Source organism: Vulpes lagopus, chromosome 10, assembly GCF_018345385.1.
Source record: "Vulpes lagopus strain Blue_001 chromosome 10, ASM1834538v1, whole genome shotgun sequence".
Taxonomy (NCBI): domain Eukaryota; kingdom Metazoa; phylum Chordata; class Mammalia; order Carnivora; family Canidae; genus Vulpes; species Vulpes lagopus.
Genome location: NC_054833.1, coordinates 73,135,156 through 73,155,077, shown reverse-complemented (window position 1 = coordinate 73,155,077; position 19,922 = coordinate 73,135,156). Strand labels below are relative to the sequence as shown.

The 19,922-nt window shown below is 36.3% G+C and overlaps 1 protein-coding gene across 2 annotated transcripts in view; it reads left to right on the top strand.

The window, feature by feature from the left end:
- Positions 1–18,823, top strand: part of ALG6 (ALG6 alpha-1,3-glucosyltransferase) — a 67,977-nt gene extending 49,154 nt beyond the window's left edge. For both annotated transcript variants that reach the window (XM_041771725.1, XM_041771726.1), the window contains exons 11-15: positions 1,018–1,102; positions 4,089–4,159; positions 13,305–13,373; positions 13,501–13,699; positions 17,618–18,823. In XM_041771725.1, the coding sequence (XP_041627659.1) occupies positions 1,018–1,102; positions 4,089–4,159; positions 13,305–13,373; positions 13,501–13,699; positions 17,618–17,815 (622 nt within the window). In that variant the 3' untranslated portion in view covers positions 17,816–18,823. The remainder of the gene's footprint in view (positions 1–1,017; positions 1,103–4,088; positions 4,160–13,304; positions 13,374–13,500; positions 13,700–17,617) is intronic.
- Positions 18,824–19,922: the final 1,099 nt, after the last annotated feature.

Genomic DNA, 19,922 nt, shown 5'->3' with positions numbered 1-19,922 from the left:
AGCAGCACCAAGATTAGTGTCTGAGTATCCGAGAGAAGGGGTGTGTGTGTGTGTGTGTGTGTGTGTGCGCTACAAAATGGGTGCTGCCTTTCTCTGTTGTTGAGTTCTGTTGAGAATATCCCTTGTAGCCCACTGTAGGTGGGAGCATAGTAGAGAGAGAATTCAGGGAGCCATAGTTCAGTCAAGCCAAGTTGACACATCACAAAGCCACCAACAGTGGGAACATCAGTTATTGTATTGTGTTATGATACTTGTCCTTAGGCCTTTCAAAAACTATTTGCCATGGTACTAAATGGCTCCAGATTGCTCTGCTTGTTGAGTTCTTTTTCCTCCCTGCCCATCAGCCATCATTAGGAGAAGTTCTTGCAGTTGCTCACTCCCTTTCTAACTTGTTCTTTCTGATTTGCCATGGGCTGGAAAATCAGATAATCAACTTTTGTGAGAGATTCTCTTGTGACTAAATTTCATGAATGTTTGTGTTACATATATTGTTTCTTTATGCCTGGTAGTGTTTTCTTACTTTTGAATGTTTGATAATTCATTTTAGTTATCTATCTTTGTGTATCTTTTCTATAAATAACATAAGCACTGTATTTTTTCTGTATTATTTCATGTATATATTACAATATTTCAATATGTGGTTTTATTTAAATGTTACTTGGTATTAAATTTACATTTAATAAATTTAAAAACTTTCATTTTGAGGGGATCCCTGGGTGGCTCAGCCATTTAGCGCCTGCCTTTGGCCCAGGGAGCGATCCTGGAGTCCTGGGACTGAGTCCCACATCGGGCTCCCGGCATGGAGTCTGCTTCTCTGTCCTTCTGTGTCTCTGCCTCTCTCTCTCTCTCTCTCTCTCTCATAAATAAATGAAATAAATAAATCTTAAAAAGAAAACCTTTCATTTGAAATAAACTTAAGTTGGTAAGTAATGTGATCCTTATATTAAAAAATATTTCCTTGTTTTAATTATGTCTCTACAAAAAAAACAAATGCTTTATTTTTATTCATGTTTTTAGCTTTTGTTTTACATTTTTGAGCCTGCTTCCTGCATGTATAAAATTAACACTTCAGCCCTCTCCCAAAGGATTCAGATTTACTCTGGTAAGTTGCTCATTACTTTATATACTTAATTCTTGTTGCAGCTGATCTTTTAAAAATACAGATAATTATTTTCTTGCTCTGAACGAGATTTGCTGGACTGGGAAATAAGACATTCATTTATTTGGTGCACATTTACTGGGTGTCTGACATACTTTGGTACTGTGTTGTATACTAGGCTGGATAATCAGAATCTTTCAGTTTAATTCAACAGCTATTTAATTTCTGCTTTGTATTAGTTAATGAGGGAATACAAATAAGAAAAGAATAGCGATAGACATATGTTCAAATAATTATGCTATTAAGCAGATGGTATTAGTAAGTTCTATTAGTTACACATTTAGTGCTGTGATAGTGTGGGAGAGGGAGGTATTACTTTGGGGGCAGATTTTAGACAGCTTCTTAGAGTACATAGGATTGGAGCCAAAATTTGAAAGCTGGGCAAGATTTGGAATAGAAGGTTATATAGCAGAAGAGGATTGAAGGCAGAAGGAAGAGCTTGAAGATACAGTGGTGGGAAAGGATAGGCAATGCTGGGAATAGCAATTAAATAATGCAATTTGTGTGACTTGTGTGTGTGTGTGTGTGTGTGTGTGTGTGTGTGTGTATGTTGAGTTTAGGAAAGGATATAGTGGAGATAAGAGTCGAAAAGGATCCAATTGGGTAAGACTTTGAACGTTGGGTTGAAAAAATTGGAGTTTGATTTGTATGCCAGAGAAGCCAAAAAAGATTTTTGAGGAGAGGGGACAGATCTGTTTTAGGAAGATGACTTGTGTTAGTTTGGAGATGAATTGGTTGTATTTCCTACAACTTTGGGCTTCTCTAAGTGGGTTTACAAATTCCTCACTGGTTGTATTTCTGTGGTATTTAAAATTTAATTCCTTTGTGCCTTGGTCTTTAAAATGACATTTTAAAATATCTTTTAATCAAGAAAATTTAGTTTATGAAAACAAAAGTCTAGCGGACTTACCAAGGGGATATTTTGAAATTAGTGTTTCAATTTTGGGGTGGTGTACCACTTATTTACATTGCATTTCAAAAACAGGCCAGAACACAGTATAATAGTAAAATACTTCAGAAGTGCATATGAGTACCACGGTGCGAAAAGGATTTCATGTTCCTCTTTTCTATTTTATTGCCTTTTTTTTAAATTGACAATTTCTCATTTCATTCTGAGAATAAACTCTAAGCATTCTATGTCATCTACTGTTAATATTCTATAGGACTTTTTAGAATAGAAGGACTAATAGTAATGCTCTGATTACTAGGCCTAACTTGAAATATTTGCAAGCTTACATAAGATTATGTTATTTTTCTGGGGAATAACATGCTAAATAAAGGTATATTTCAAAGATAATTGAATGGAATTTCAGAATTTGAGTAACTGTAGCAGTATTAGAGGTAATTACTTTTAGGATAATAAGCCAGAAAAAACATTTTTTTTCTCTTAATTTCCTAATTTTATTGTTTGCTGTTTTAATATAAGCTATTATATTTAAAAACTAAAAAAAGATTCATATTAATGATTTTATTATTGTTGATGTTTTGAATTCTTACTGAATATTTCGGAGAACTTTGAAAACATTTCCCATTATAATTATTTTGAAGTGTTTTCCTTTCAATACAGATTGAATTATTTCTAAATACAAGTCTATAATTGAGGTAATCGATAGTGTGAGTTTTGATAGATATATAGCAGCAAAATGATTATATTTAATGTATTTAAATAGTATTTTTTGAGTACCCTCTAATGTGCCAGGTCCTTTTCTAGGTACTGGTATGTAAGTGAATGACAGCTAACATCCCTGCTCTCTTAATTGGGGCCATGTACGCTAGTGGCAGGAGAAGGACAATAAACAAAATAGATCTGTTAACCAGAAAATATCTGGGAGTAATAAAGGCTATGAAGAAAATAGTGTAATGTGAAAGGAGTGCTGGTGGGGTTTGGTTAGAGGGCGCTACTTTAGATTGAATAGGGGAAGGCCTTTCTGTGGAAGTGACTTTTGAGCCTTGAGCTGAATGGCCAGAAGGAACATTCACAAGAAGATCTGTGCTCTGACTTGATAAAATGAAGTTTTTCCTTAAAGCAGGAACACATTTGACATTTTCAGCACATAAAGGGACAGTCTGAAGTGGCTGGTATGAAGTGAGTGAAGGAGACAGTAAAGTAGATTGGAAGAGGAAGGCAGGACCCAGATAAGAGTTTGGATTTTATTCTTGGTGTTAATGGGAAGCTATTGGAGGATTTTAAACAGGGAAATTTACATGATCTGATATGGTGGCTGAGTACATAATGGACTGTAAGGAAGCAAGAATGTTACCAATTAGGAGGTTATTGCTGTAGTCCAGGAGAAAGAGGAGTGTGGCTTAGACCACTCCTCTCCCACCATCAGCAGAGGGGAATGGAGAGAAGTGGGTGGATATTATTTTTAGAAGGTGATATAGATAGGATTTGCTCTGGATTGGATGTGTGTAGATAGATGTCTAATATGTAGATCATAAACCTCTGAAAATAGATCTAAGTCATTTTCATTTTAAATCCCAAATAGCAAGTGATTACTTTATAAAACATTTAATATATTTTGCTGAAATGTACATTTAAGAACACTAAAATAGATTTGTTTTGACAGTTTTATATTTTGACCTTCTTCTTCAGTGCTTTTTAAGTTGTCCAAGATTCCAAGGAAGGATGAAGGTCCGATTGTTATGTCTGAAGTGTTTAGTAGTTTTGTTTATTAATAATTGAGTCTGAATGAACTTGTTTTAGATAGTTAAGTATAGCTTTATAATCATTATTTTTTCAAGTAATGTTTTACTATATTTGAATAAAATATTATGTATATTAGTACTGTGTAGATATTTTCCTTCTAGATAGAAAATATATTAAGCTTTAAAATTTTACTTAAGATGATTTTTATTTAGATTCATAACTAAACTGCTATTACAGTTTTTAAGTTGTTATTTCATTCTCCCCCCTCTTTCCTTAAAGGTTAGCTGTGCACTGTCATTCTTTTTATTTTCTTTCCAAGTACATGAAAAGTCCATTCTCTTGGTATCATTGTAAGTAAAAATGTTTCAAGTATGTGTTTTGTTAATTTATTATTATGTGTTTATAATATATACATAAATTTACTAGCTACATATAATCACCTAAGTCCAAAAACAAAACCACACAAATGTTACTATGTAGTTGGATAAAATTATTCACAAAATTATATTTTTCCAGAATGATTTCTTCTAATTTTACTTTATAAAGTATTGTATTTTATGCTGAAAGTTTCATAGAATTATTACTGACATATTTCTGTTTCTTCATATATATTTTTATATGATAATAAAATAATTGAATAAACCAAAGAGATTTTCCTCAGATTGAAGCCTGTTTGTCATCTTTGCCTTTCTCAGTTCATTCATTTCCACATCTATTTAATAACTTTGTTCTCTTCATTCACCTCTTTAGGGGCTTTCATATGTTGACTCCTTTCTGTTTCTTTTATCAAAACCTTTGTTCAGACCCTATTGGCAATCCCTAATTAGACTACTTTGTTTTAAGAGCATTACAATTTTTTACTGGTCATCATAGAAACTGGGTAACAGTGGGGCTATATTATCCCAATATTAAAATAGTATTTGCCCGGAACTCCTAGGAATATTTGAATCCTGCCCTAGATCAATCCCACCCCTTATCTTGTGTTTGCTAGGTTCCTATGGAAGATCCATGTATAGAATAACCAATGGTAAATGGAAGGGAGGATTGCTTTTATTAGGTGGAGTCTTGTACTGAAAACTCAGTGCAGAGCTTTATAGTAAGGTGCCTATGTGGAAGGCTTCTTTGCTTGGAACTAAATAGTCTCATATCCTTGCAGACCAGGAGGACACCTTAGTTTCATCCCCCAAAGTCTAAACCTGATTTAGTTCCTACCACTATTATGTGAAGCTTGGCTGACCCTCCACAAATTCCTAATGCCAGGGGATGGAACTATGGAAAGTTTGCTTTCAAATATGTATATTTTTTCCAGATTTTCTACCCCATACTAAGGAAGCCCATTCAATGACCTGTAATATGACCACTCAGATTAGCTCTTGGGCCTTGAATTTCTGGGGGCTCCTACTCTACAACTCTACTTAGATTATTTATAGCAATGCATGGCTTTATTTAATTAATTTATTTGAAAGAGAGAGAGAGCTCACAAGCAGGGGGAGTGGAGGCTCCCCACTAAGCAGGGAGCCAGGCATGGGGCTCAGTCCCAGGACTCTGGGATCATGACCTGAGCTGAAGGCAGAGCTCAACCCAGGCGCCCCCAGTGCATGGCTTTAATATAATTTTGATAAAATATTTTAAAGTCAGCATTAAAAGTTTTCCTTGATCTGGTCCTACCTAATCTATCATTAGATATTTCATTCAATAAATATTCATTGAGTGCCTATTGTTTGCTAAGTACTATTCTGTGTACTTGGTATATATCTATAAACAAAACACAGAAATTCCTACTTTCTTAGCTTTCATTCTTAAGGATAGACACTAATAATTAGATAAAAGTAAATAGTGTTTTAGAAGGTAATAAAGGCCATGAGGAAGAAATAAAACAGGATTAGGGAAGTTGGGAGTATTGGAGGTGAGAGTACAGGAGCAAGTATAGGTTGTAATTTTAATACAGGTGTCAAGGTAGTCCTCATTGAGGAGATATTTGAGTGGACTGGAGATGTTGAGGAAATCAGCTGTGTGGATATTTGGGATAATAACATTCTAGATGGAACAGCCTCTGTGAAGCCCTAAGATGAGAGTATGCCTGGTATGTTTAGTGAACAATAGAATGGCCATTGTGGCCAGAGCGGAGTGGTCAAAGGTCGGGGGTAATAGGTGAAGTTAAAGAGGTAACAGACATGTAAATTCTATGGGACCTTGTAGGCCACATTAGGAATTTTGGCTTTATTCCAAAGGAAATGGGGAGTCATGGAAGGGTGCTGGGGAATAAGCATGGTCTGACTTGGTATTTAAAAGGATCACTCTGCTTATCAAATTATATACATTAAATATGTGCAATTCTTTGTAAATTAATTATACCTCAAAAATGTTAAAAAAATTGAAGGATCATTCTGGCTGCAGGTTGACAATAGATTATATGGGGCAAGAAAACATGGAGATCATTTAGAAGGCTGTTACCATAATCCACTTGAAAGATGGTGGTAAAAAAAATAAAAATAAATAAATAAATAAATAAATAAATAAATAAATAAAAAGAAAGAAAGAAAGAAAGAAAGAAAGAAAGAAAGAAAGAAAGAAAGAAAGATGGTGGTACTGGGACCAAGATATTAATAGTGGAAGAAGTGAGAAGTGGTCATTGTCGATGTTAAAAAAGAACCAGGAGGCTTCCTGATGATTTGTGTGTAACATGTAATAGAAAAATCAAATGTGTGTCCATGATTTCTGGCTTGGAACTGGAAGGACAGAATAGCAATTGACTGAAATGGGAAGACTGCAGGTGAAACAGAATTAGGCTAGATACGGACCTGGTATGAGGATCCCATGTTCAGTATTGGACAGATCTTTGGATATCTAAACAGAGATACTGAGTCAACTGATTGGACATATGAGTGGAGTTCTTTTTATTTTTTTAAATTTTTAAAAAAAATATTTATTCATGAGAGACAGAGAGAGAGAGAGGCAGAGGCAGAGACACAGGCAGAGAGAGAAGCAGGCTCCATGCAGGGAGCCCGATGTGGGACTCGATCCTGGGTCTCCAGGATCACGCCCTGTGCTGAAGGCGGCGCTAAACTGCTGAGCCACCCGGGCTGCCCATGAGTGGAGTTCTTAAGGGGAGTTGAGCTGGAGAAACAAATTTAGTAGTTTGTTAGTAGAGAGGACAAAATCATGGGACTGAATGAGATCACCAAGGGAGTGAGTATATATAGAGAAGAGTACCAGAGACTGAGTCCTGGGCCACACAATGTTAGGGGGTATTAGGAAAAGAGGCAAATAGGAATGGCTAATAAGGCTGGATGAAAAGCCACGAGAGTTGGTGTCCTGAGTGAAGAAGGTATATAAGGACATGATGTCACCTATCTTACCCCATTCACAAAAATTAACTTGAAATGGATTAAAGACATAAATATAAGACCTGAAACCATAAATCTCCTAGATAAAAACATAGTGAAGAAGCTCCTTGACATTGGTCTTAGCAATCATATTTTGGATATGACACCAAAAACACAAGGAAGAAAAGGAAAAATAAATAACTGGGGGGACACCAAACTAAAAAGCTTCTGTATAGCAAAAGAAATGATTAACAAAACGAATAGGAAACTTATGGAATGGGAAAAATATTTGTAAACCATATACCTGATAAGGAGTTAATATCCCAAATATATAAGGAATTCATACAACTCAATAAAAAAAAAAATTGGCAAAGGACCTTAATAGATATTTTCTGAAAGAAGCTATACAACAGGTACATGAAAAGGTGCTCAACATCACTAATCATCAGGAAAATGCAAATCAAAACCACAATGAGGGACACCTGGGTGGCTTAGTGGTTGAGCGTCTGCCTTTGGCTCAGGTTGCGATCCTGGGGTCTTAGGACCAAGTCCTGCATCGGAGTCTCTGCAGGGAGCCTACTTCTCCCTCTGCCTGTGTCTGCCTCTCTCTGTCTCGTATGAATTTTTAAAAAGAATCTTTAAAACCACCATGAAATATTACTTCATATCAGTCAGAATGGCTCTTATCAAATGGCTCTTATTAAAAAGACAAGAGATAACAAGTACTGGTAAGTATGAGGAGAAACGGGAACACTTGTACACTCTTGCTGGGAATGTAAATTGGTATAGTAACTATGGAAAGCACTATAGAAGTTCCTCCAAAAATAAAATAGAACTGCCATATAATCAGCCATCCCACATGTGGGTATATATTTGAAGGGAATGAAATCATGATCCTAAAGAGGTATCTGCATCGCCATGTTCATTATTTGCCGTAGTCAAGGCATGCAAACCACCTAAATGCCCATCAACAGATGAATGGATAAACACTACACTGCGCACACTCTCACACATACTCTGGAATAGTATTTAGTCATAAAAAGAAGGAAATCTTGCCATTTGCAGCAATGTAGATGAACCATGAGGGCATTATACTAAGTGAAATAAGTCAAACAGAGAAAGATAAATACTGTGTGACCTCACGTAAATAAGGAATCTAAATCATAGAAACTCCTAGAAACAAAGTAGATTGGTGGTTGCTGGGCAGGGGAGAAGGGAGGAAAATGGGCCAAGGTGGTCATACAGACTTACAGTTTTAAGATGAATAGGCTCTGAGGATCCAATGTACAGCATGATGGCTGTACATAATAATATTTAACAGGTATTATATACCCGGAAGTTGCTTAGAGAATAGATCTTAAAAATTCTCACTGTGCATGCTCACACATGAAAGGTAACTGAATTGATGGATGTGCTACTAACCTTATTGCAATAGTCATTATTATATGCCTATATATACCTATATCAAATAATTGTGCTTCTATCAAGTCATTGTGTCATATACATTAAACATATAATTTTATATGTCAATTATATCTCAATAAAGCTGAGGGAAAAAAAGAAAATGAGGTGATCAATTGTATTGGATGCCACCACTCAAATAAGATGAGTCTGAGAATAGACCATTTGCCTTAGCAAAATGGGAGTCACTAGTGACTCTGACAAGGCTAATGTTGATGGAGTGATGCAGGGGAAAGCCTGATTAGGGTGGATTTGAGAACTAATGAGAAGAGAAAAATTGAAAATAGGTCTAGATCATTTTCTTTTAATTTTTCTTTTAATAGGTCTAGATCATTTTGTTTAATTGTGGCAAAATACACCAGTATTCACAATGCTTTGCAACCCTGACCACTGTCTACTTCCAGAACATCTTTATCACCCCAAAGGAAATTGTACCCTTTACGTAGTCACTCCCCATTCTCTTCCCCATCCTTCAGTTCTTGTAACCACTTAATTACTTTCTCTCTCTATGGATTTACCTATTTTGGATACTTCATGTAATTGGAATCATACAATATTTGGCTTTTTGTGTCTGACCTCTTTCATGTAAAATAGTATTTCCAAGGTTCATCCTCATGCATGCCCATGCATTGTGTGGATATGCTACATTTTGTTCATCCATGCATCATTTGAATTTTTTTTTTTTATTCATAGAGACACACACACACACACACACAGAGGAGGGAGAGAGAGAGGGGCAGAGATACAGGCAGAGGGAGAAGCAAGCTCCACACAGGAAGCCTGACGCAAGACTCGATCCTGGGTCTCCAGGATCACACCCTGGGCTACAGGCGGCACTAAACCGCTGCGCCACCAGGGCTGCCCTCCATGCATCATTTGATGAATATTTGGGTTTCTACCTTTTGGTTTTTATCAATAGTGCCAATATGAATATTCCTGCATAAGTTTTTGTTTGAACATTTGTTTTCAGTACTCTTTGAGTCTATCCCCAGGAGTGAGATTCCTGGGTGATATAGTAATTCTTTATTTAACTGATTGAGGAATCATCTAACTTTTGCACAGCAGCTATACCATTTTGCATTTCCACCAGTAATGTAATAGATGACGTTTCCAGTTTTTCTACATCCTTGCCAGCACTTGTTATTTTTCCTTCCCCCCCCCCATCCTACTGGGTATTAATTGGTATTTCATTGTGGTTTTGATTTGCATTTCCCTAATAACTAGTGATGTTGAGCATTTTTAAAGATTTTAATAACTTTCAAAAGTTAATTTTGATGAAGTTCAGTTTTTGATGAAGTTCAGTTTATCTATTATTTGTTGTGTTGCTTGAGCTTTTGGTGTCGTATCTAACAAATCATTGCCAAAGCCAGGGTAATACAGACTTACTCTCATGTTATTTCTAAGAAGTTTATGGATTTAGCTCTTATATTTAGGTCTTTGATCCATTTTGAGTAACTTTTGTATATGGTGTGAGATAGGTAGTTCTTCAGGTGAGCTTTGCTGAAAAGGGGAGAGCAATAATTGATAAAGTAGAGTCAGGGATGCCTGGGTGAATAAGCGGTTAAGTGTTTGCCTTTCAGCTCAGGGTGTGATCCTGGAGTCCCCAGATTGAGTCCCACATCGGGCTTCTTGCATGTAGCTTGCTTCTCTCTCTACCTATGTCTCTGCCTCTCTCTCTGTGTCACTCGTGAATAAATAAATAAAATCTTAAAGTCAACTGAGGTTTGCTTTAAGATAGGAGAAATAATGGTGTGGGAATGGTCAATAATGAGTGAACATTGATCATACAGGAGGGAGATTAAGAGTTGGGGCAATTGCCCCTTGGAAAGGGAAATAGGATAGGAGTTACAGCACAAATTGGAAGGGCTGGCTTTGGAAAGATGCAGGAGAAGTTCATTTTAATAAAAAGGAACAGGGTATATTGGTAAAGATGCTGGGAATAGAGTAGATGTGATGGTGGCATCTGTGAAAGTCCTTTTAATTGCTTCAATTTTCTTAATGCAGTGGAAGGCAAGGTCATTAGGCAAGAGTAGGTTGGAACTGTTGGGATTATGAGATTATGAGGTGTGGATTATTCTAAGGAGTTACAATGTGAACAGATTAAGAGAATATACAGTAGTTGTTAGACCCCTGAATATCATCATCATGTATTTAAAGTGAAAGCAGGGGTGCCTAGGTGGCTCAATTGGTTAAGTAAGTGCCTGACTCTGTTTTGGCTCAGGTTTTGATCTCAGGGTTGAAATGAGCTGGTTGTTGAGCTCCTCTGCACTCAGCAGGGAATCTGCTTGAGACTTTCTCCCTCTTCCTGTGCCCCTCCTCCCCATTCTCTCTCTCAAAATAAATAAATACATTTTCAAAGTGAAACAGTGTGGGTAAATGTTTCCTTCAAGAGCAGTTGCTCAGTATGGTTGGAATAAGTACAGGTGGAGAGGTCTTTCCAGGTTTGCGGTTTTGTCTAGTGAGGGTAACAGGCTTGCTCAGGGCTTGAGAGTGAATGCATGGGAGTGATTTTAATGGTTGACCTTAGAATTGAAGCTGGCTGAGAAGGGGAAAAGACACCAAAGGAGTGAGGCAAAGTGAAAAACGTAGTAGGGATAATGGATAGATGGTCTTGATGGGATCAAAAGATTTCTGGAGTTCCGGAGTGCTGAAAAGGTAGGAGATAGAGGTCAGGATGCAGTTGCTAAATTGTGATTATGGAGGGGTTGCAATCCCAAGTATAACCCAAAGATGTAGGAATGAAGGTGAGATCACTAGAAGACAGGAGTTCTAGTAAATGAGAAGTCAGGGTGTTGGAAGATCATCTACATGTAAAAATTGCCAGGAATAAAGATGAGTAGGGTTGTAGAAAGTGACAGTGAGTACGGAGTTGAAAGTGACTCTTGGGGATGGTAGATGATAACAAAGAGAGGATTGAGGGGGATGAAGCCGGAGGACATGAGATTAAAACCTGGAGATTGTTAGGGTGGAGAGAGGGAGAACTGGTGTGGAAGAGGTGATAAAGCGCAAAGAGGTTATCTCCTGCTAGGTCAAGCTGTTTTCAAGGCTGTGGAAACAAAACCTGTTGAGAGGGCTGAGGGGTAGCATTTTCCTCAGGGGAAGGGATCCAGGATTCATTTTCAACAGGATGGTGAAGGGAAAGAGTTAGAGGTTGAGGATGCAGGAGATTTTGCTGCTTGAATATAAATATTAAGTACCTTGAATTGAGGTCAAGGGGAGTTATATTCCTCTTTGTATTTCTTTCAGAGCAGTTGTACATAAGTTTTCAATAAATGCTCGTATTCAGTAAATTAATATTGAAAGAATAAATGAGAAAGAGTTAAGACCCAGAAAGAGAGATGCCTGGGTGGCTCAGTGGTTGAGTGTCTGCCTTCAGCCCAGGGCGTGATCCTGGAATCCCTGGATTGAGTCCCGAATCAGGCTCCATGCATGGAGCCTGCTTCTTCCTCTGCCTGTGTCTCTGCCTCTCTGTGTGTCTCTCATGAATAAATAAATAAAATCTTAAAAAAAAAAAAAAAAGACCCAGAAAGAGAAAATGTTTATTGAGCACCTACTATGTGCTTGTGTTTAACATAAATTCTGATTTAAAAAGAATCAAGTAGTGAAATTGAAAGTCCTCTAGTATTTTCTTTTACTGCAGTAGTTTTCATTCAGTTTGTAATCCCAGGTTTTACATTTCATATGCTAGCTGACATGGGGAAAAGTCATCCTAAGAAAGGAGAATGTTCAAACCTTTAGTAATGATGGGCAGTTGTTGAATACTTGTTTCTATTATTATTGTTGTTACTATTTTGGGTCTCCTTATTTTAAAAGGTTTAAAAGTTACTTATTAAATTAGATAATACTTGCAAAAGAGTGCTTTCAATTATGTAACAATATAAGGTATTATTATTATGATTTCCATTTACACCTGATAAAAATGGTTAATCATTTGTTCAAGGCCATAAAGTAAGAGGCACAGATGGGACTAGGATTCAGGTCCCCCTTTTCCCGAGCATTGCCACAGTAGAATCCAGAATGGAATGAAATTAGGGGTGCTAGTAAGGAGGTCACAGAGTTGGGACCCATGACCCTATACTCGGTCATAAAGCCAGTCATTCCATTTATTGGCATTATGCTTCCTCTTCCTGTATTATTGCTCTTTTCACGTAGCTGCTTCCTACTTGTTTTTTCCTCTTATACCATTATCAACTTATTTCCTCTTATAATTCTTCTTTGTCTCTGTTGTTTTCACTTCAGTGGCAGAGGACGATCCTATCTGTTATAACTTTAGTTTTTAACTTAGATTAATAATATGTAACATGAAGGATCATAAAAGAAGTTTGAAACCACTATCCTGGGAATTAATTTATTTCCCAAGTAGGGTGAAACATGAAAAAGCTCTTTCTCTGAATATCTGAATTTGTTTATCTGATCTGTTCTGTATGCTGTTTATATGACAGAAAAAAAAATCCATTAATGGAATATTGGAAGAAGCAGTTTTTCAGTTATTAGGAGGAGTTCATACCTTGCTTATGTTTAGACTTAGTTTGGATTGAATTAAAAAAATGAATCAGTGATCCATATGGAGACCTTACTGGCTGTTTTTTCTTTGCTTGTTTAGCTACCCTAAAGATTAGACAAATAAAATGCATTTATATTTTTCATATGTAATTTCAATTGAAATTCTGTTCTCTAAGATTAAAATACTCTTTCTTTATCATTTTAGACCAGTCTGCTTAGTTTTGAGTGAAATTCCTTTTATGTCTACTTGGTTTTTACTTGTGTCAACATTTAGGTGAGTCAAACCAATATTCATATAATATTTTCAGTATAATTCTCATAGGCTTATTTAAAAATTTTTATACAGTGATTATGGTTTGAATTAGCAAGTCTCTTGATGTTTTTTCTGTTTTCCCTTACAGTATGCTACCTCTTCTTCTGAAGGATGAACTCCTAATGCCCTCAGTTGTGACAACAATGGCATTTTTTATAGCTTGTGCAATTTCCTTTTCAATATTTGAAAAGACTTCTGAAGAAGAACTGCACTTGAAATCCTTTTCCATTTCTCTTAGGAAATATCTTCCATGTTTTAAATTTCTTCCCAGAATTATACAATATTTGGTAAGTTGTTCAGTTTTGTTTTGTTTTTAGAGGCGAGTTGCGTGGGAGGAGAGGCAGAGGGAGAGAGAATCTTAAGCAGGTTTCATGCCCTGATGAGAAACCCAATATGGGGCTTGATCTCATAACCTTAAGATCATGACCTGAGCCGAAAACAGAGTTGGACGCTTAACCAACTGAGCCACATAGGGCTCCCTGTGTGGAGCCTGCTTCTCCCTCTGCCTGTGTCTCTGCCTCTCTCTCTCTGTGACTATCATAAATAAATAAAAATAAAAAAAAATAAATAAAAAACAAAGTAGTCTTTTGTGACTGGCTACTTTCACTCAGCATGTTTTTGAGGTTCATCTGTGTTGTAACATGCATCAATACTTCACTCTTTTTTATTGCCATACTATATTCTATTTTAATGGATATACCACATTTTGTTTATCTGTTCATCAGTTAATGGGCATTAGGTCGATCCCACTTTCTGGCTGCTGTGAATAATGCTGCTGTGGAGATATGTTTACAAATTTATCAGCACTTTTTTTTTCATTTCCCTTGAATATATCCTCAGAAGTGGTAATCCTCTTTAACATTTTGCAAAACTGCACAACTGCTTGCCACAGTGCTATATGATTCTACATTCCCACCAGCAACATGATTCCAGTTTCTTTACATTTTTTTTTTTTTAGATTTTATTTATTTACTTATGAGAGATAGATAGACAAAAGCAGAGGCAGAGGCAGATGGAGAAGAAGCAGGCTCCCCGTGGAGCAGGGAGCCTGATATGGGACTTGATCCCAGGACTCTGGGATCATGACCTGAGCCAAAGGCAGATACCTTGCCAGTTAGCCACCCAGGTGCCCGTCTACATTCTTGACATTTTTGTTATTGTCTTTATTATAGCCATCCTAGTGGGAGTGAAATTGTATCTCACTGAGGTTTTGATTTGTATTTTCCTAGTTACCAATGATTTGGGCAAATTTTTATGTGTTCATTGGCTATTTGTATATTTTCTATGGAGAAATGCCTATTCAGATCCTTTGCCCATTTTTAATTAGGTTGTCTTTTCATTTTGAGTTATAAGAGTTCTTCATACATTCTTGATACAAGTCCCTTACTAGAAACGTGACTTGGAAATATTTCTCCTATTCTGTAGATTTCCGTCACTTTCTTAATGGTGGTGTTTGCAGCATGAAAGTTTTTTTTTTTTTTTTAATTTTTATGAAGTCCAATATACCTATTTCTTTTGTTGTTTGTGCTTTTCTTTTCTTTTTTTTTTCCTTTCAAGTAACCTCAATGGGATACCTGGGTGGCTCAATGGTTGAGTTTCTGCCTTGGCTCAGGGCGTGATCCTGGGGTCTTAGGATTGAGTCCCACATTGGGCTCCCTGCTGGAAGCCTGTTTCTCTCTCTGCCTATGTCTCTGCCTCTCTGTGTCTCTCATGAATAAATAAAATCTTTAAAAACATAAGTGAATAAAGTAACCTCAATGCTTAATGTGGGATTTGAACTCATGACCCCGAGTTCAAAAGTTGCATGTTCTACTGACTGAGCCAGCTAGGTGCTCCTATGCTTTTGATGTATACATCAAAAGCCACTGTGTAAAGGTCATGAAGATTTACCCTTTTTCTTTCAAGAGTTTTATCTTTAGGTCAATTCCTTTTGAGTTAATTTTGTATATGGGGTAAGGTAGGAGTCCAGCTTTATTCAATTGTTCCAGCACCAATGAATTGTGTTGGTACCGTTGTTGTTTGTGCTTTTCTTTTTTTTCCTTTAAAGTAACCTCAATGGGATACCTGGGTGGCTCAGTGGTTTAGCGCCTGCCTTTGGCCAGGGCGCGATCCTGGAGTCCTGGGATCGAGTCCTGCGTTGGGCTCCTGGCATGGAGCCTGCTTCTCCCTCCTCCTCTCTGCCTCTCTCTCTCTCTCTCATGAGTAATAAATAAATAAATAAATATTAAAAAAAAAAAAAAAGAAAGAAAACTAGCTTCTCTTAAGTGTTAAGGATTGGTTTCTGGACTTTCAGTTCTATTCCACTGATCTATGTGTCAATCATTTTGACAGTGCTACACTGTTTTGATCACCGTAGCTTTGTAGTTAGCTTTGAAACTCAGAACGGGAGTCCTCCAACTTTGTTCTTTCTCATGACTGTTTTAGCTATTCTATGTTCCTTGCATTTCCAAGGACATTGTGGATTTCCAAGGATTGTGTTTCCTTGACAAGGATCACCTTGTCAATTTCTGTAAAAGTCCAGCTAAGACTTTGATAAAGATTGCTTTGAATCTGTATATCTATTTGTGAAATATTGCTGTTTTAACAAGACTTAGTTTTCCAAATCTAATAACACAGACATATTTCCATTTATTTAAATATTCTTTTTCTTCAACGGTGTTCTGTATTTTTCAGTGTACAGGTCTTGCACTTCTTATGTTAAACTTATTTCTATTCTTCTGTTAATTTTCCTTCATTTTTGAAGGGTATTTTTGCTTGAAAAAGAATTCTTGTCTTTTTCAGCAATTTGAATATCATCCATCCCACTGCCTTGTGGCCTCAGTGTTTTATGACAAGAAATCAGCTGTTAATCTTATTAAGGATAGCTGGTATTCATAGTTTTAGATGCTTATTACATATCCATTTGAATGAGTCTGGAGTTTAGGGGGAAAGAGGCCTACGCTGGAGACAGTAATTTCAGTCTTTGGCATATAGGTAATATATGTCACCAAATAAGCTCACCAAAGGTGTGAGTACAGAAGATGACTAACTACTGAGCCTTGGGATACTACAATGCATAGAGGTAGGGGACATGAGGAGGAACCAGCAAAGTTGTCTGAGAAGGATTAACTATTGAGGTGGGAAGAAACCAGAAGAATATGGTGTTATGGAAGTCAAGTGAAAGAAATGTTTCAAGGAGATGGGAGTGATGTGCTATTTCAGATGCTGTTGAGAAATCAAATAATTCAAGAAATAACCATTAGATTTAATACAGTAGAGGTCACTATTGATCTTTGGCCAGGGCAGTTTCATTGAAACAACTGAAAAGGTGAAAGTCTAATTGGTGTGGATTCACTAATGAATAGGAAGAGAAGTGGATGCAGTTAGGTTATAGGCAACTACTTTGGGAAACTTTGCTGTAAATGGAAGCAGACAAATGGGGTAATAGCTGGAGTTTGTTTAAAGCAGGAGGAATTTTAGCATGCCTCTTTAACATTCAGGAACATAGTGTCATGACATTCTAACCAGTCCCATATTTTTTAAGTTTGAAACTTAAAAAAAAAAAGTTTTATTTATTTAAGTGAGAGAGAGTGGGGGGAGGAGCAGAGGGGGAGGGAAAAGAAGGGGGAAAGAATCTCAAGCAGACTCTGTGCTGAGTGTAGAGCCTGAAGCAAGGCATGACCCTGAGATCATGACCTAAGCCAAAACCAAGAGTCAGATGCTTAAATGACTCAGCCACCTAGGTGGCCCTTAAGTTTGAAACTTTACATTTGATGATTTCACTTCAAAAGTTTACACTTTTCAGTAAGGTTGATTCAGGGATTCTCCCTTTGGGGAGGATATTTGCTGCCTGTTTATACCTATTTGTGAGCCTTTTTGGTTACTGTCTTTCCTAGGCTTCCATCCGGAATGAGCACTGCATCACTCTCTTCAGGTCTTTAAATCCTGTTATAATATAGCCATTAAGACATCTTTTAGGGTTCCATTTATGTGCCACCTCCTTCATGGAAGTCACTATGGTTTCTCACTGCTTGCTTTCTACATTTACTTGAGCAGCGTCTGTGTACCAATGTGCTTTGCCAGGGGTAAAATGAGTAAGATGTGGCTGATCCTCGTCTTAAAGCTCAGTCGAGAGCTAAACTGTCCCAATATGGTAGGGTGCCTGGGTAGCTCAGTTGGTTTGGCATTTATCTTTAATGTACTCAAACATGTTTTTTCCCTTGTAGTTTCTTATCTCAGTCATCACTATGGTACTTCTGACACTGATAACTGTCACACTGGAACCTCCTCAGAAATTACCGGACTTATTTTCTGTATTAATTTGTTTTGTATCCTGCTTGAACTTCCTGTTCTTCTTGGTATACTTTAACATTATAATCATGTGGGATTTCAAAAATGGAAGAAACCAGAAGAAAATCAACTAGTTCTATCTCCAAACAGATGTGAAAATATTAACAGTGCTTAAAGTTGTTTTGAACTTTTTTGGCTACATATAAATGAAATTATCATTTTTATAATCACAAAACTATAGGGAAAAAATTAATAAAAAGTCATTGTTGTCTGTACAAAGTTAATGTATATGGGGACCCAAGCCCAGTGGAGGCTTTTATTTTCTATGGAGTGGCCATGACATATTGTAGTTTTATTATTATTCAGTTATCTAAATGCTTACCCTTAATCCCAGTGTTTATATTTAGGAAATGTACTCTATGATTTGTTGTCTTAAATTTTTTTTTTTTTGCAAATCCAATGAATTTACTGGGTGAATTAAGTCCTTCTTTTTAAAGGAAATTACTAATTTTGGTATTTAAATTTAGTTTTCCTTACATTTTAGGATGCAAATAATGTGTATTTTTCACTCATTAGAAATTATATCTCAGGGATTAAATTTGTCATGATCTTTTTAATTATTGTGAGAAGGCAATTTAAACTGCTTGGAGTTTGAACATGTCTTATTACATGTTCAAATTTGATTTCTTTTACAATAAAGTAGAGATTAGACCATGTTCTTCTTTGTTTCCAAAAATGCTGATTTACTTGAATGCAATTAAAGAGTGAATTTTACTGAACTTAAGCGGTTGGAGTAATTTTTTAAAAAAATTATTTATGATCACTAGTTCTAAACTTCTAGGATCATTTTGAGTTAAATAGTTTTATACAAGATATCATCCTTTTGATCTTTTTTGAGTGGTTCAAGATTACCATTTCCATAAGCTTTGCTTCATATCATGTTTCATGTTAACTTGGCCATTAATAATGTATCATTCTATATTAGGAGAAGCTCATCTTTACTATCATACTCAATTGGTAAAAATAATGTATCATATTCATGTTATAGCTTCTTATGTAAAGACTGTTCTCTCGGGAGGGCGGGGGGAAAAACGTGTTCTTTTAGTCTCTGTGATAAGAATAAAACAATTATTTTCACATCAGCCTATGTTTTTAATGAATATATTTCTTTCATAAGACATCAAGGTGTATTGACTAAGCGGTGATCTGTTTTAAAACAATGAACACATATACGTAAAAAAAATTTGGTTCTAGACGTGGAAAGCCACAGGCTGCAAGAAAGTATGTGCTTCTAAGTCTGATAAAGGAAGTAGGTTTAGACGAAGCAAAAACCAGGAAGTGTTCTTTCTCAAAGCAAATGTGCATAAAGACTCAAAGGGCAGGTCAGCACAGAAAAGCAGCCTTGAATCACTGCCGAATCAGCAGGAACATTGCTGTCCATGGTCACCATCTGTAATCACTGTGCCCAAATGTCAGCATCTTGGCTGGCTGGTATAGTCCTATTTTTTTTATTTTTTATTTTTTGTAATAGCATATATGGGTTTAACACAGGATATTGATTTAAATCAGTGATGAGGAAGTTCTAACTTCTGAAAAGCTGGACCAGAGAAACATTGTTTGAAAATCAAAGTATTATGTAAATATTAATAAATAAAATAGAATGCACCAATATTCAAAGTATCTCGTAGGTAAATCCTACATATAAGGAAATACACATTTTCCCCAGATAATTTAATCATATTGAGTGACACTGCAGCTTTTATGGAGATTTGTAGCAATTTTAAGTCAAATATCTTGTATCTATTAGAAACCAATTTAAGAAGAGTCCACTTTGAGGGATTAGGTTCCAAAATACCAAAAATGTCTGATGAATTAAGATCACAGATATTGGCAATCCCAAGTACTTCTCTCAGACAGTCAGGGTTATTGTGATATTTTAATATAAAGATATTTAGATAATGCAAAAATGTTAAAGATTTCTCACTTACTTCATGAATATACCTGCCAAAAAATGAACCCTTCTAAGTGATTTTCAAGTTTATTTTAGAGGGAAGGGTTGTTTCTGAGAAATGTAGTTTTCTGATACCAATAAACTTAGGTTTGCTTCTTAAAATGAAGAGAACAGGGTGTATGTTCATGTATCAAATATGAAGCCATTTTCCCTTGAGGCCTTAAGGAGGGGAGAAAAATCCCAGATGTAGCATTCTGTCCAAATGATAAACCACAACTAAGTGAGTGAAA